At 40.5% G+C, this 17340-nt stretch overlaps 1 protein-coding gene and 1 pseudogene across 1 annotated transcript; both read left to right on the top strand.

Annotated features, from left to right (window-relative positions):
* Positions 1–3462: 3462 nt before the first annotated feature.
* On the top strand, positions 3463–6444 carry LOC146607919 (uncharacterized). Its single transcript, XM_085348825.1, has 4 exons — positions 3463–3826; positions 4608–4712; positions 5791–5888; positions 6346–6444. The coding sequence occupies exons 1-4, from the start codon at positions 3463–3465 to the stop codon at positions 6442–6444; spliced, it is 666 nt and encodes a 221-aa protein (XP_085204951.1).
* Positions 6445–10862: 4418 nt separating this feature from the next.
* LOC146607920 (uncharacterized) lies at positions 10863–17033 on the top strand (annotated as a pseudogene).
* Positions 17034–17340: the final 307 nt, after the last annotated feature.

Genomic DNA, 17340 nt, shown 5'->3' on the forward strand with positions numbered 1-17340 from the left:
TTTTTATCATTTTCTGGACATTGCTGTTGTGAATGCCTTCCTGCTTCACAAGAGCATCACAAAGGGTAAAGGAGAGGTACCCATGCACCAAAAGGCTTTTCGGGAGACACTTATTGAGGAGCTGGCAGCGGCAGCTGGCAGCCTTGCTCCATCGCCCGCACCATCACCCTCTCCAAACAGAGCACATCACAAGCCTGTGCATATCAGTGGACACAGCACCACAGGTCGTCTGAGGTGCAGACACTGCCAGGCAAAGACACCAGTAAAGTGCTCCTCCTGTGATGTGCCTTTGTGCTTTTTGCCAAGTCGAGATTGTTATAAAGACTGGCATGATGCCAATGATCTCTAAAAAATATAATTGTAAAAATACATTTGTGTGAAAAACTATATATATATTTATACACACACAGATGCATATACATAATGTGTATATATAGTGAGTTTTAATGCCATAATACTTTTTTTTCCCTTTACATTTGTTTCGAAATTGAAAAAAAAACACTGTATAATGTTTATGCTCCTGTAATTTTGTAAAGTATTGACAATAAATCTGGATGTAAGAATAGCTCTGAGTGTAACCTTTAATTAGAGACCAAAATTAGGACTGTACATAAAAGCATTCAAGAATTACAGCCTTTTATGTGTTGATTGTTACAAAGGGCCATTTGGAGTCTCCAAGTGGCCTTTTTTGGGTAGCGCCTATACATAGACCTAAATAAACTTGCATAGAACACTCATTTTCTAAGATATTGTTATCAAATTTGAATTGTGGCTTGGTAAGGCTTCATGCTTTGATCCTGTTGTGTTTTCCAGCTAATACCTCACAAGGTAGGCATCTGCATGCATTCCTTACAAAAAAAAACTTGGGCGGATTTTTTTTTCTCTCTTTTTTAGTGTGTTCAAAGTTCTATTACTCAATAGCAGTATGACATAAAGTGATTCTGACACCTCAGGAACAAACTACAGATTGTCTCCTTTCAAAAGAGACCAAAACCATGCATATACTCCAAATGGTTCAAGAGCAGCATGCAATTTATTTTGGAGATGCCTTTTTCACAAATTTTAGGCAAAATTGGTAGGACTGCTTTCACTGTTGTGATTGGTGTGGGGGTAGGGACAGGCTTAGGGTGTCGGGGGGTTCCCCGGAGGCATCTTCCTTGGGGGGCTCAACCCGGGGTAGCGGTCATGTCCGGATAGGGGCTCTGTTGGCTCTCAGGTGACTGTTTCCTCGCGGCTGCGTGCAGCGAGGCTAGGGGAGGGTCTGTGCTGACGGACGTGGGTTACTGACCTGGTAGCCTGGCTGCCCCTGGGTGGGTCCGGGATGGGCGTGAGGTTCTGGGGGCGCTCCGTCTCTGGGCTGGGGCCCGGGCCGGGCCTCGGGGGCTTGGGTCCTGGTTGGTGTGTTGCCGGGGTTGTGGGCGGGTGGGTGCATGGGGGCTCAGCCCTGGAGCAGGGTGCCGCCGGTGCATCGAGCCACCTGGGGGGCTCTTCAACTGGTGGGGAAGATTGTCACATCTTGCAGGAGCTTTCCTCTCCTCAGGGGCTCTCTCTGCAGGAGGGGGAGATACAGGAGAGGTGGAGGAAGATCTCAGCCTGGGTGTTTATTGTCTTATGTAGTCTGGAAGAAAAGTGGATGGTGGGGTGGGTGCAGTTTTCTCTGTGGTGGGGTTGGGTGGACTGTCCTGGGCTCTGTGGGGCCGGGAGGCGCTGCTGCGCTGGGCCCCGGTCTGGATGGGCCTGGGCCCCCTTTCCCTTGCTCATTGAGCACTTGAAACACAGTCCAGAGTTTGGCTCTTAACTGGTGTAAATATTTTCTTAAATTCAGACATTCTCAGTTAACACTGGAAGACACTGCAGATGTCATCACTGTTGATGCAGTGATGACATTTGGGGTCCCACAGAGGTCGATGTCGGAGCCGGTAGTTTTGTTGTTGTTGTTTTCTTTCTTCCATCTAAGTCAAATTATTATAAACATGGTTTTTAATTATTATGCAGATAATGAAGAGCTGAATTTAGCTTTGATTCTTGGAAATCACTGTTCCTTAAAAAGACTGAGTGAGTCCACCATGTGTGTGTCCCACAGTTTTTCCAGCTACAAGAGTCCAAAACAAAGGTCACACTTTTCACCTTCCATTCTTAGGTTGAAATATAATTTTAAAAAAAAAGAAAGAAAAAAACTCCTTCTGCTAAAGCACAGCAATCCTGTGGTGAAGAGTATCTTGCAGCTCAGAATATCTCCAAACTGTAAATTTTTTTTAAACATCCAGTCTGGAAGAGACGACACCATCCATCCATTCTCTTCCACTTATCCTTTTCAGGGTCACAGGGGGCTGGAGCCTATCCCAGCTGTTGATAGGCAGGGTACACCAGTCTGTCGCAGAGCTGATACATAGAGACAGACAGTCATCTGCACTCACATTCACACCTACAGGCAATTTAGATTTAATTGATTTAACCCCACTAACTGCACGTCTTTTGACTGGAGGAGGAAGCCGGAGTACCCGGGAACAACACACGCAGATGCAGGGAAAAAATGCTGCCCTGAAAAGACTGCACATGTAGACTGGAGTTAGTCAAATGGTGCAGCCAGATTACTGAGTGGTAAAAAAAAAAAAAGATATTGCATTACGCCAGTGGTGACCGCTTTGGAGTGGCTCTCTGTGCATTAGAGAATCCAGTATAGCCTTAAATGATCTTGCACCTACATAAAATATATGTGCGTGGAATATTTGTGTCCATATAATCAAGCTCAAGATCATTAAGTTCCAGTTCCCAGAAATCTATCAACTGAGCCTTGTTATAAATCTAAGCTAAAGATGTCAGTTTTTCAAACTTTTGGAGACTTTTGAACTGTAGTAGAAGTTTGTTGTATCTGCACTAATATAGAATAGAGTTGGATTTTTAATATGAGTACTATGAGAGTTCTAGATATTTAAATATTTGTGTTTTTCTGCTATAACAGCTTGAAGACACAAGATGGAGCCACCTGATCAGCTCATCAACATGCTCGACCAATGATGACCATTAGCTCTGCTGTTCAGTGTTTCAGAATTTACATTGATGTAGCTTCTGCTGTTACTTCTGCTAAAACATGTATTACTAGTACTACCTTTAGAGGTCAGGGCAGCAGGATTAATCAGACTCTTTATCTCTTCATAAAACACAGCTACCTCTCTAAGCTGCACCCCACCACACTCCAAATATATATGCGCATTGTAACTGTATAATTAGGCCAGATCACGTTAATACCTGAAATGGTGATTGCACAAAGTAAAGTCAATGCTGCAGACGTTAGGCTGGATGTGAAGGAGGTTCACTTCCTGTGGAGTTTCTTGGTATTTGTGGTTTGTCTGAAGGTGTTGCACACAACATAATCAGTGCCTGAAGTAGGAAGTGTAGAGCACTTCTGTGTCAGAGTCCATCAGAGCTGAGCTGCTTTCAGACGACTCCGTCTTGTTGTGGATGCTGAAGCTGATCATGGTTCTCCTGTGGATGATCCTGTTGGTGCTTCTGCTCTGTGCAGAGGCCGAGAACGTGACCGAGGTCAGAGGAGAGCTTGGGACCGATGTCACTCTAACCTGCTCCAATCAGACATCAGACACACACTGGTACATGGAGATCCACAGTCAGTTCAGAGCAGGTATCGGCCGCAGTTTTTCTTCAGCAGACTCTACCTACTACTCTCCTGGTTTTGAAACCAAATTTTCAATCCTGGGAAACAAACTCGTGATTAAAAACTTGACAGCAGAGGACTGCAGGCTTTACTTCTGTGGCATCAAGAGAGGAGGCAGCACTCAGTTTGTGGAAACTTTCCATCTTATTTCAGGTAACTGACTAGTTAACATTTTTGCATTGACTTTTTTAGAGGATGTGGTGTCAGAATGCCCCACTGTCAGTTAAATATGCCAAAAGTATATAGGTCTGGCAGTAAAATTGTGGTTTTCTTCTTTTTACACCTCTGATGTGAGTCTGACAGAGAAATGCAGCACATTTCCTATTTAAGGTGTAAAAAAAGACTAGACCAGTCTGAAGAGCAACATAACAAAATAAAGGTCCAAACAGTCTCAGACTACATGGGTATCAATGAAATCAGCTGAGCTTGAAGTAACTCTATCAGTAACACAGGAGTGGGCTAATGGAACAATGAACATCCACCTTGTTTAAAATTGTATAAAACACAACCTTTATGTAACCCTCAATTTGATTGCTGTGAATTTCTATGAAATAGCTGTCTAATGCCTCAAAATGATACAGTAGGAAACCAACAGTGATGTGGAAACCAGAGGCCAATGAATGTCAGCAAAATACACCCTCTTGTAGCAGCAACAGATACGCTAACCTTTAGTGAAGACAAGTGGGCGGGTTGTGAGCTTTGTCTGATGTCAGTTTTGAGACAAGTGATTTAAGCGACCACCAAAGCATTTTTCTTACAGAGGAGTGGCAAATTCAAAAGTTAAAGTGTGAATCATAAAGGTTAAAAAAAAAGGTTAAAAAGTATTCACAGCTGGGCCAGTTCAAACTTCTTAAACTATCAGCTGAAAAGTCCTCAGACATGTAAAACATGTTTCACACACTTGTTCATAAATCTGTCTCCCTTTTCTTTTCAGATGTAACTCAAAAACCTGTCGCACTCACTGACAGCAACCAGCAGAGTGAGCTTTTCATCCTGAGCTCTCTGAGCCTGAACGCTGCACTCGTTCTTGTGGTGATCTGTGAGTCTGTTACTTTGTCTGAAGCTTTGGTGTCTCTGCTCTTCTGCTAGTACCACCATGTCTCCACAGTGTGCAACCATTAGATCATGTTACAGAACAGCAATCAAACCACCTGCTCATTAATGAAGCTGTTTTTATGTCTGTGTTTGTCACCAGCACAGTGAGGGCACAATGCAACGCTGGCAAAAAGGAACACAGGGCTTAAATACACAGAGTGATAACGAGGGAATGAGAAACAGGAGGAGAGCACAGCCAGGAGTAATCAAACATGATGAGACCAAAGGAAGAAAATGTAAAAACGTTTACATAAGATGAGGACTACCAAAGTAAAACAGGAAGCATGAGACAATTCACAAAGATGCAGAGTAGACACTAAGACGTGGAAACATGACAGATCTGGAAACAGAAGTAACATGAAGCACAGAGGCAACAAGTAACCAGACGTGGGACACAGAGAATGTGAAGAAACTGAAAATAGAAACCAGAACAACAAAATATAACCTCAAAAGAACTAAAACCATGAATAACAATAATCACCAAATATAAATTAAACACAAAACACTGGGTCACACTCAGGATCAGGACAAAAACTGAACTAAGAAGCTGAACTCAGAAAAATGATTTTTCACCTTCACTAAACATGAAGCAATAAGTTTAAGTAACATATGTCAAATCAAAGGTTTATTTATTCAAATAGTTGAAAAAAGTGCTTTGTAAAAACTTGTATATCAGTTTTACCAGTTTCCATCACATGAAATGTTTTACATTGCACTTGTGTAACACAATTATAAAGAAAATTTACATGTAATTTATTTAGTTAAAGTCAGCAGTTTGTTAGGAAAAACAAAAACATTTTCAGAGTGCGTTATTGTCCAGGATGAGATAAAGAAGGATTAGTTTGAACTGTGAATGATACAAAGCTCTGCTGGAAGGAGTGAGAGGAAGGAACCTTTATGCACTCATTAGGTGTCACATTGTTGGGAGGAGCAGCTGACTGTGCTTCCTGAAATGTGTTGTATGTGATGAGTGCTGATGTGAGTGTGAAGGTGAAGTGACTCCTCTGATGGTCTGTTGGCAGGTCTGAGTTGTGTATCGTTGTCTCTGAAGAGGAGAATCAGCAAGTATCAGGCAAACCTCCCTCCAGCTGGGACCAGTGAGAGGCTGGAGGCTCCACAGGTAACTCAGACTTTTCAACCAGTATCTACACAACTCGACCCAGTTTGGGTCAGTTTGGTACAATTGAGTAGCGAATCCTGTGACATTACTTGTATGCGATAGTAACACAAAAATGCTGTTTAGTTTTTGAAGAATTCGCTCTCATTACTCGTTAAATGATGCCACTAACTAGCCAATCGGTGGCATGGAGTCTATTGATGTTGCATGTCGCCTCAGATCCCTTGAAACTCAGCAGATTCTAAAACAAGGAACTGGAACCAGCTACTTTTTTTAGTACCTGGTATCAGGTACTACCACCTAATGGAAAATGATGTACCTAAAGACCAAGTTGAGTCAAACAAAGCCGAGTGTTAGTAGTGGGAAAGGCCCTAACGTGTACAGGTGACCCTGCAGCTCGTGCCCATTGTTCTCCTTCTGTGCTACTTTGTTTGTACTCAGTGCTGCTGTTGTGTTTCAGAAGAAGGAGATCCAGCCCCCGCCTCGATCTGCTGCTCCTCCATCAGAGGGCATTTACTACAAACTTCACCTGCCTTGCTTCACATTGCCTCAAAGCTGACAGACACACCTGGACAGGTGGATGATACCTGCTGGATTCAGATTTCACAACTTTTTGCCAAACCTTTTTTAAAGTGCTTCAGAACTTCAGATGGATAAACCAGACCCAGAGGCTGCTGTAAAAACCTGTAAATATGTGTACAGTTCACTTTCATTCATCACATTATAGTGAACACAGTGTGAACGTTACAATGTTGGACAAAAAAAGGCCGTGTCTGAAAATCTTGAGATTTAAAAAAAATAAAAACAATATAAATTGTAAAGCTACCAGAGACTGAAAATTAAATTTCAAAAAGTCATAAATAGATCAAGCAGAGTGTGAGAGGTAGTTTTTCTTTTTTTTTCTTTTTTTCAATTCAAGACCATCTGACGTTGGAGTGAATTTAGAAGATCATTGCGTTGTGTTAACAAACACCTGAACGCTCCAGACCTGCAACCTGCCAACAATGCTGCTTTTATAGAGCTGCTCACGCTCACTGATGATCAGTTACTGATGTGCACCTGGGTGCTGCAAATCCTGTTTATTCCTACGGAAACAGTAAGGCTGGGATTAACAGTTGGTTTAGCTTTTGTTAAATAAATAATGAGACAGCGTAATGTGTCATGTTGTGCTTTTGTTACTGTGTGACAATGTGTGTGTGCAAAAACAGAATCCGCTGATTTACATTCAGAGCTTAAACAGAACTGAAACTACAAAAAAGCAACATGTTCATGTGAGAAATTACAAGAAAATAGGTGACATCATCTCTCTCGAAGAGATAGAGGGATTTAATGCTCTGTGAAAGTCTGCAAGGGTAAATAGTAGTGAAGCCTTGAAACTTTTCTTCCAAGGGGTTAAAAAAAAGTTCCTTTCTCAAGGTTTCATGTGCTCATTTCAACTATTTGTTATGGCCTTGTGGCTGTGTTCCAACAGTGTCAGCATGGAGATAATCAAAGAATAGAAATAAAAACATAAAAACACCTTAATATGACTTTGTGTAGTTAATTAATTTCATCAGTTTTTATAAGGATAATAAAAGTCCATCAATGTGGAAAAATCCTGATCAATATGATTTCAGTCAGTGTTTAAATAAACAGGACATGAGACATTAAGTGTTGCACTGCTTTCCAGTGATGGGACAATGATTGTGCTTACAAATATTCAGCTGATGGTGACTTCATTCACATTCTCTAAAAATATTTTGGACTTGGTCAGTTAGATTTTTAGTAATGAGCTCTCTAGCTTTGGAGAAAAAACTTTCACGTGATGTCTCCAACACACACGTAAATTATGTGGGCATACATTGAGTTTTCTATATGCACATAAATCACACCAACACTTGAACCACTTTCTGAACCAGCGAGGCTTCAGTTTCATCAATGACGTCACTTCATAAAAGACTTTCTGGATTTCTTGTTATGAGGCAGCACGGCATTAAAAACAAACCTAATTCTGTGGATAATCGCTGCACACACACACAAAGCTCAAACTCTACCATGAAAAAAACAAACAGAGAGACAGAAACACTGACAAAGCACCCGGAGTTTGTTAAGATGAGTACAAGTGGAAACCTGTCGAATAATAATAATGATGTATACTTCACTGATCCCCGTGGGGAAATTACTCTCTCTGCATTTGACCCATTCACTCAGTGAAGCAGTGGGCAGCCACTAAACAGGCGCACCAGGGAGCAGTGTGTAGGGATGGTACCTTGCTCAGGGGTACCTCAGGGGAGCCGTTCAGTGGATTCAAACCCCCAACCTTCCGATCATGGGGCAACCACACTACCTACTGAGCTATCCCTGAATGCTCTGGCCAATCACAGTGTGAGATTCTTTGGAAGTCATGGATGTTGTGTCTTCTTGGATATCTGGCTTCACAGCAAACCGTGTGGTTTCCCCACAGTGGACAGACCCACAGCACCAGCATGAAATGTGGGGCAAAGAGGAGAACACACACACTTGTATGCTGAGTTACTATCAGCAGACAGTTCAAAGCCAGAGTTTTGAGTAATGTGGGACATGCTAGTGCACACCGCAGAGGAATCCTGAACATCTACAGGTTTAGAAACACGTTGTCCTCCAGAAAATGTCAGTTTCAGGGAAGTCTTATTTTTTCTGCAGGTGAAGCAAAACCATACTCGTGTACTACCCTTTAAAGTACATGCAATCCATGTTTGTGCACATTTTCAGTTTGATTCATTCGTTTTTGGTTTAGAAAATTCAGAGGTTGTTACATATTTCTACTGTCACCTGTGTTAGCAATGCTGTAACTGTCAGGTTTACGTTCCTTTGTGTATGTAAATATGACCATATCTACTAAAAAGGACAAAATAGCAGTGTCCTAATAAGACTGCAAGTGTGGTTAGTTTTGTGGGCTGCGACGCATAAAATGCCTGATGGTGTTAACAGTAGCACTTTGCTGTGTTTGTTTAAAAAATAAAACATTGTTAAAGTGCAGGCAGCTGAATTAGTGCAGGTCCAACACTAAGAATGTGTTTGAGACAGATCATCAGATCATGGTGAAAACTCCATGCACTTTCCATGGTCCTGAAATTGTAACCTCAATTCCAACTTTATTCATATATATTTTATTTTTCTGTTAAATATCACAATATTTATATATTAGAGATATTTTGTAATATTTCGGATCCAGTTTTAAAGTTGATTTTGGTTTTGTGACTCGTTCTTTTGGATTTAGGAGATTTCCATATTCTAGTTCTGTATTAGCTGGTCTTTAGTTTTGTATACTGACTTTTTATCATTTGCATTTTTAGCTCTATATATGTTGTTCATGTAGCTGCATGTCCACTCTGTCCTCGTCTCCTCATCTCTGTGTTTTCTCTTATTCTTTCAGTCTCTCGGTCATACCGTGTCTGTCTCTGTCCCTGTTCACATGTTCATCTCTGTGTTTTGCTCCTCGTCTCCCTAGTCTGTCTTGTGTCCATGTCTGGTCCCTCATCCCACTGTCTCTCTAGTTTGTCTCGTTTCCCCTGTCCTTGTGTCAAGCTCATGTGTCTTGGGGTGAGTCTCAGTGTGTGTGTGTAGCTTCCTGTTTTATTTTGGAAATCTCTTGTCCTGTTTGCTTTGACTTCACTTTTGCTTCCTCTGTCCCTTTTGTGACTAATTACGTTCAGCTGTGTCCCAACCTATTGTCTAGCCTCTGGTTAATCTTTTGTCCTCATCTCCCCTGCTTGTTGTCGTGTTGTCCCCATAGGCTGTGTTTCCATGTTTTCATAGCGTCATAGTTTGCTTGTTCATTTGTTTTCCTTTCCTAGCTTCTAGTTTTTGTTTGTTTCTTTATGATTTTTCTGTTTTTGTTTGGAGTGTCGTGTAAGAGCAATAAAAGCTGCTTCCTTTTTTACCCTTTTGTTCCACATACATGTATTACAGGTATAACATTATACATGAAAAAATTATTCAGGTGTTTCACACAGGCAGTTGGAAGGCGACTGAAGAACAGAAAGCAAAGTTACTGAGCATAAAACATGAGAACTATCAAGATATTTTAAATAATAATGACCGCAGTGATCAGACTGAGAGTAGCAGCACAAACCAGCAATTAAACACCATCAGATCAGGTGACAGAGAGATTCACTAACAGTGTTAGAACTGAAACCATCTCCAGGCTGAAGTCAAGGACAGACAGTCTGACCCAGTTTCAGGGTTAAGTTTGCAGTATCAGTGCTGACAGTAGGGGCAGTAATGAGGTAGTAATTCTGCTCATAACAAAAGTTATTACCCATCGTTTTACAGTAGAACAATAGAAAACTAGAAAGTACAGTAGAAAATGAAGTAAAAGGAAACAGAGAAGTATAAACTAAATATAGATGACAGCTGTAGTGCAAATGAAGGAGAAACAGTTGTAATAAAAGCAGTACTGCCAGAGGGCGTAGTGCATGTTGCAGTCATGTAGTAGTACACAGGCTACTGCTACATACTGTAGTTGAAGCTTCACCGCTGTTAGAGAGAGAATAAGAAGTATCTGTAGTACAGACTGCAGTATAAAAGTACGCAGTAACTGGTTAGAGACACAAGACGGAGCCACTTTTTCAGCTCAGACATGTTAAAGTAAGGATGCTATTTGGTTATGCTTTTGATTTGTTTCAACAATTTGAATCCTGTTTTTTTATTTCTACTGCAACATTTACTACTAGTACTACATGATCATGAGTCAGTACATTCTCTGCTCCTCTGTACTTTAAAGACATCACTGTCGTCTAAGTTTAACGGTCAACCTTCCTTTAGAGTTACTGTATAAAATTTCTGATGCAGATTTCTGGCTGAAGGTGAACAAGTTTCACTTCCTGTAGAGTTACTTGGTATTAGTGGTTTGTGAGCAACAGCACCTGAAGTAGGAAGTGTAGAGGAGTTCTCTATCAGAGTCCATCAGAGCTGCTTTCAGACGACTCCGTCTTGTTGTGGATGCTGAAGCTGATCATGGTTCTCCTGTGGATGATCCTGTTGGTGCTTCTGCTCTGTGCACAGGCCGAGAACGTGACCGAGGTCAGAGGAGAGCTGGGGACCAATGTCACTCTAACCTGCTCCAATCAGACATCAGACCCATACTGGTACATGAAGATCTACAGTCAGTTCAGAGCAGGTATCGGCCGCAGTTTTTCTTCAGCAGACTCTACCTACTACTCTCCTGGTTTTGAAACCAAATTCTCAATCCTGGGAAGCAAACTTGTGATTAAAAACGTGACAGCAGAGGACTGCAGGCTTTACTTCTGTGCCATCAAGAAATATGGCAGCATTCAGTTTGTGGAGAGTTTCCACGTCATCTCAGGTAAGTAGAAGGTTTTTTACTTTAATGCTGAAAACTACAGAAACATGGCCCCTCACAGCCATCATACCACCTTAAATAAATGAATGTTAAAAATGTTCTTAGTTATTTTATCTGTGAATCCTGAGTGAGGCCTCAGGGTGCTGCATGTTGTTTTTCCACTCAGTCTTGTTTGTTTGGAGGTCCCAAGTGCACTCTGGGAAAAAAGTTTGCACTAACGTATATGTATGAATGAGTCCAAAGCTAAATCTCACAAGTTCAGCTTAATCAAAGTTCTGTTTTCAGTCAAAGGAAGAAGTCGTTAAATGTTGGTGCAGATCAGGATCATTGTATTAATAACAGCTCACTGTCTGCGGCATAGGATGTGGTCTCAGAGTCCTGCTGTTAGAGGTGTTCACGTCAGGCAGTGACCTCGTGGTTAAAGGCAGCTTCTAGTTTTAGCACACTGGTGGAAACCAAAGACTACACCAAATACCTCCCTGTTCTGAGTGGACACAGTATATGTCCACTGGTTCCACCTCATTGTCGTGTTTCTGGATATGAACACTTATCTGCAACATCTTTTCTTCCACCAGTGACCCGTTGGCAGGGTGTCCCTGTCATGCTCATGCTGTATTTAGTAAAAATAATAGCTTATGAAGTCTTGAGACTCAAACTGAAAACATCATGTAGTTTCTTTAAAAAGTGTCCTCTTTGTGTGTTCCTAGTTAGATTCTGTGCGTCACTTCGTTTTTTTTTTATTCGTTCCTTGCCTTTGTTATATTTTTTTAAACAATGATTTATTTATTTTTGAACAATACAAATAGCAACAAATCAGCACAGCCAAATACAAACAAGAAGAAGAGAAAGAAAAAAAACAAATACAGGTATATGAGTTACAAATGTACATCTCTGAGTCAAAATATGTCGAGTGCTCCACATTTAAAGTCAACGGAAAGAAAGAAAAGGAGAAAAAAGGGAATACAGACATTAATTATTATGTTTAAAAACAAAATGTGATCTCCCTTTATGTATTAGCACAGTAAGGTCATGAGGTTGGAGATCAAGCAAAGGCCGCCATATCCTACAGAATGCATCATAATTGCCCTTTATAATGGCACTAAGGCGCTCCATTGGCAACACTCTGAATGTTTCTCTGTACCATTGTGTAACAGTGGGAGGCTGTCTCTGAATCCACTGAAACAGTACACATCGCCTCGCTAAATGTAAAGGTTTACATAACAAAAGCATTTGTACAAAGACAGAGAGGCCAACTATAGATAGACCCAGAACAAACAGCACAGGGTTCAGTGGGATCATCTGGTGAAAGATTGACCGAAGCTCTATAGCAATATCATTAAAGGATGTTGCCAATGGTAATAAGTCCCCAGCCCTTGTTATGTTTACTTTGTAACCCCCCAGCTGTTTTGAGTTTTAAGTGTTGCTTTCTAGTCCTACTCTGCTGTTTCACAGGCAACTTAAATCCTTTATCATGTGAGCATGATTTTTTTTTTTCTCATTTATTTAAATCAGCTGTAACTAAAACTATTTTCACACTCACGAGGGTCCAAAGCTTTGAAAATAAACAGACTTCAAAAGTCTAAGATGCTTAAACTGAAGGCAGCTTTTTACAGTAACTTTGTACCTTTGTGAAACTGACAGCCGTCCACACTTTGAGGCTTCAAAGAAACCAGTTTGTTAAAAAGTGTTGACGGCTGGGCCAGTTCACAACTTCATTCTCAAACTTTTCTTGAAATGTAGATCACAAACTGCTTCAACTAATCAGCCCCAAAGTCCTTAAACATGTAAGACATGTTTCTTCAAACACTCTTTAACCTATTTCTCAACCTGTGTCCATTTTCTTCTTTCAGATCCAAGAGCTGAACATAAGAGCAAAAACCAGCAGAGTGATCATGCCGTCTCTATCTCTCTGAGCTTGAATGCTGCACTTGTTTTTGTGGTAATCTGTGAGTCTGTCCTTTTTTCACATTGTGGTTTGCTGTTTTATTAATATCAGCACACCTCCGCAGTGTGCAGCATCGTGGTGCATTTAGAGGTGCATAGATGTAACCATCAGATCACGTTTCTGCACTGAGAAAGCACGATATTGCTTTCCACTTTTATGCTGATGACAGATCTATGTCACTCTAAAGAAAAAAGGCACATACCGCACACAGCCATTACTTCAGTGTCTCGATGACATTAAGGCTTGGATGTCTGTTAACTTTTTAAAATTCAATAATAAAATAAAAGACCGAGGTGATGGCTTTTGGTCGCCCCACTGAGACCCCCAGAGTGTATTTAGATTCTTTGGCTCAGTATGTTAAGCCAACTGCTACAAACCTGGGGGTCAAAGTGCACTGTGAGCTGAAGTTTGATAATCAAATTAAGGCAGTGGTAAAATCTGGCTTCTTTCAGCTCAGGCAGCTGGCAAAAATAAAGCCAATTCTTTCACGGCAGCACTTTGAGACAGTGATCCACGCCTTTGTTAGCACTCAGCTGGATTACTGTAATGCACTTTATATTGGGGTCAGCGCATCATATATTAGTCATCTACAGATGGTGCAAAATGCTGCAGCTCGTCTTTTAACTGGCACTCGAAAGTTTTAGCACATTTCCCCTATTTTAGCTTCACTTCACTGGCTGCCCATTTCTCTTAGGATTCATTTTAAAATTCTTTTATTTGCTTTTAAAGCTCTCCATGGCCTAGCCCCATCTTATCTCTCTGATGGTGCAGCCTTATACACCCACCCGCTCTCTCAGGTCAGCGGATCAGCTGCTCCTGAATGTACCCAGGACTGGGCGTAAAAGATCGTGCTTTTGTTGTAGCAGCTCCAAAACTGTGGAACGATCTTCCTTTAGAGATGAGACAGGCCACTTCCCCATCTGTTTTTAAGTCACTCCTGAAAACCCACCTCTTTACCCTGGCCTTTGACACCACGTGAGATGTTGGTTTTTATTTTAAGTTTTTAGTTGTTTTTAGTTGATTCTATGCTGTTTTATCTTGTTTTCTTTTTGAATATAGGGCTGTTTAAATTTTTATGTATTATGTGTATTTATTTATTTTTTTTGCTCTTTTCTGTTGTTCTATTGTTTTTTAACTTATTTTCTGTACAGCACTTCGGTCCTGTGCTGGGTATTTAAAAGTGCTCTCTAAAAAAATTGGTTTGGTTTCAGAGTAGTTACAAAACTATTTTGGAGGTAAAGTCAAAAATCTGCAAAACTTTAAGCTAGATTATTTTTCTCATCACTCACAGTCAGTGGTGTCTGCATGCAGGTGTCTACAATATGTTTCATATTAGAACTAAATTAGTAAGAAAAAATGAAATAAATATTTCACAAATGCAGGTCTGAAAATTAGTACACTGAAAAAAGAGAATAATTGATCCAACTGATTAGTTAATGTTCAGTTGGTAACAAGTAATTAAATTAGGTTTATACCTAATTTAATTAAGTTTGACTTAAATTTTTTAAGTCAAACAATCTTACTCAAATCATTCAGCTTCTTTCAAATAAAGAATTCAAATCTCTCTGACTCAGTTTTAAAAGTCAAACTTTTAAGTTGTTCCAAATCAAAAAACTGAATTATCCAAATGTACATTATCGCCCAGGTTATACTAAAAAATAAAAACTTTACGAAATTACTAACTATACTAAAATAACCCATTTGAATCTAAATCATCTCAAATGTGTGTGCTAAATCACTTTAGTAATAGTAATATCACTTTCTCACCTAGTTGTATGCATGTGCACTAGAAATGGGCCTTATGCTCTATCACACATATATGCGCACGCAGTGAGGCTATTGTTAGTTCATGGAATACGTTAAATAGATAGTGAGACTCCTTTTGCTTATCAGGGATGTATCTTCTTGTATATGTGTCCTTGGGTGACGGCCAAGCAGAAAACAAGGTCATAATTCTCTCTGTGAGGGAAAAGGTTTAAAGGATGGGGCTGAAGGTGTATTGTTAAAATTTCCACAACAGTACTCATAAATACTTAGTTTCTGTCAGAAACCTGCTACAGTGTAGAATCAGGAAGTATTCCTGATATGACAAAAAAAGAAAACATTTTTTTTTCATGCTTATGGCATAATGACATACAACTTTTTCTTAAACACAAAGAATGCAAAACCTATTGCATCCCAGGTTGTTATGCAGACTGGATGTTTGGGGTCTATCTTGTTTTACACTGTGAAAAATGTATTTTTGTCACAGCTGCCTTCTGAGTAGCCATTACATTAGCTTGTCTCCCTGTCAGAGATCTAACGTCGAATTAGAGTCAGATTTTGAGTTAAAAGAGCTTTCAAAGAAAGGCGTCTGGAATTCTTAAAGTTGCTTGAAGACGTTTCACCTGAAAACGGGTGTGGGTCCCAATCAGCCAGAGTTTCGGGTGAGCTCATTGTGAAACCTGACTGAAAACGGGATTATAGATGGCAGACACTGTCAAAATAAACCTTCAGTCTTAATCATGGACAGAATGAATGTTAAAACATGTTGAGACTTGAACAACACCCAAACGGCGCAGCTAGCAAGACTAGCAAATGTGTAAGAGCAAATAAGTGATGTTACTACTAGCTAAAACACAGACAGTGAATAAATGTTACAAATATGAAGAAATGTATGACTTATTTGAAGAAAAAGTATTGTTTAATTTCTTAATATTGTTTATTAAATGTTAGCTTATCATGGCTAGCATAATTCACTTGCTTAAACTCATTCTGAATATTCAAGCAGGACATTAAATAAAATAAAACTATGGGGTTTAATCATTCTTACCAAAATAAACAATCGGAACATCAGATGTTCATATTCAAAGTGAAAATTTTAACTGTACAAGTTTCACTTTTGCATGTAGTTCTTGTCTGTCTTGAGTGTGAGATATAAGTTCATGTCCTTTTAGAGTTTCACCTTCAAAGCTGTGTTGCAGCTGGTGTTGCTTGTGTGGAAAGAGATCAGTGTTGCTCATACTTGTTTCTGATCAGAGTTTAGTTCAGACCTGCAGCAGCTTCCAGTCACAGTTTAAAAACAACTTCCTCTCTTTGTGTTCTGCCAGCTGTCAAGCTTGCTTTGAACCAACCTCTTATTTTTATAATAGATGTCAACTCATCTTGTAACCCTCTCCTTCCAGCAGCGCTTCTTACTATGTGGATTCAGGCTTCTGTAGTTTATATTCATCCAGCTTATAAAACATTTACAAGTGCAGGTTCATACTGTAACTTTTACACATAAGCTGCAAGTATGTGAGGTAGTTTTATAGTTGTACATTTGTGGAAATAAGTATTTTTAAAGTTGGCCCACAACATTCTTTATGTTACTCACATATTACCAAAGTACGTAGATGTAATCCATGGGGGCTGAAAGCCGACGCTGTACAGACAGTACAGCACAAACGTACTGCTCACTGCCCCAGCAGGCTTCAGCAGTGCTTCTGTTGTCCAGGTGTTGTCCCAGATGTTGGAAGATTTCTCTGCACAGCGGAGAAATGTGTTGTATGTGATGAGTGCTGATGTGAGTGTGAAGGTGAAGTGACTCCTCTGACGGTCTGTTGGCAGGTCTGAGTTGTGTATCACTGTCTCTGAAGAGGAGAATCAGCAAGTATCAGGCAAACCTCCCTCCAGCTGGGACCAGTGAGAGGCTGGAGGCTCCACAGGTAACTCAAAGTGTACAGGTGACCCTGCAGCTCATGCTCATTGTTCTCCTTCAGTGCTACTTTGTCCTGTACTCAGTGCTGCTGTTGTGTTTCAGTACGAGGAGATCCAGCTCCCCCGTCGATCTGCTGCTCCTGCTACAGAGTGCATTTACTACAATGTTCAATTTCCTCGCTCCACACTGCGTCGACGCTGACGGACACACCTGGACAGGTGGATGATACTTGCTGCGTTCAGAACTGGTGGACAGTCAGTGTCATCAATGAAGACTTCCTGCTTCTCTATTTGACAACCATTTAAAGAAATACCTGCAAGACTAATTGACCTCAGATATGATATGATGATATGATATGAACCCGAGAATGTGACCTTTGGCCAAACCTGCTTCAAAGTGCTTTCAGATTTAAGGTGGATAAGCCAGAACTCAAAAGCACTGTAAAACCAGTCATCTGTGACGGACCCATGAATACCAAACCACATCTACAGGTTTAATAAGAACATAG

Source organism: Diplotaxodon limnothrissa, linkage group LG23, assembly GCF_057381915.1.
Source record: "Diplotaxodon limnothrissa isolate DT_005_m linkage group LG23, D_limnothrissa_male_GT1.1, whole genome shotgun sequence".
Lineage (NCBI taxonomy): Eukaryota > Metazoa > Chordata > Actinopteri > Cichliformes > Cichlidae > Diplotaxodon > Diplotaxodon limnothrissa.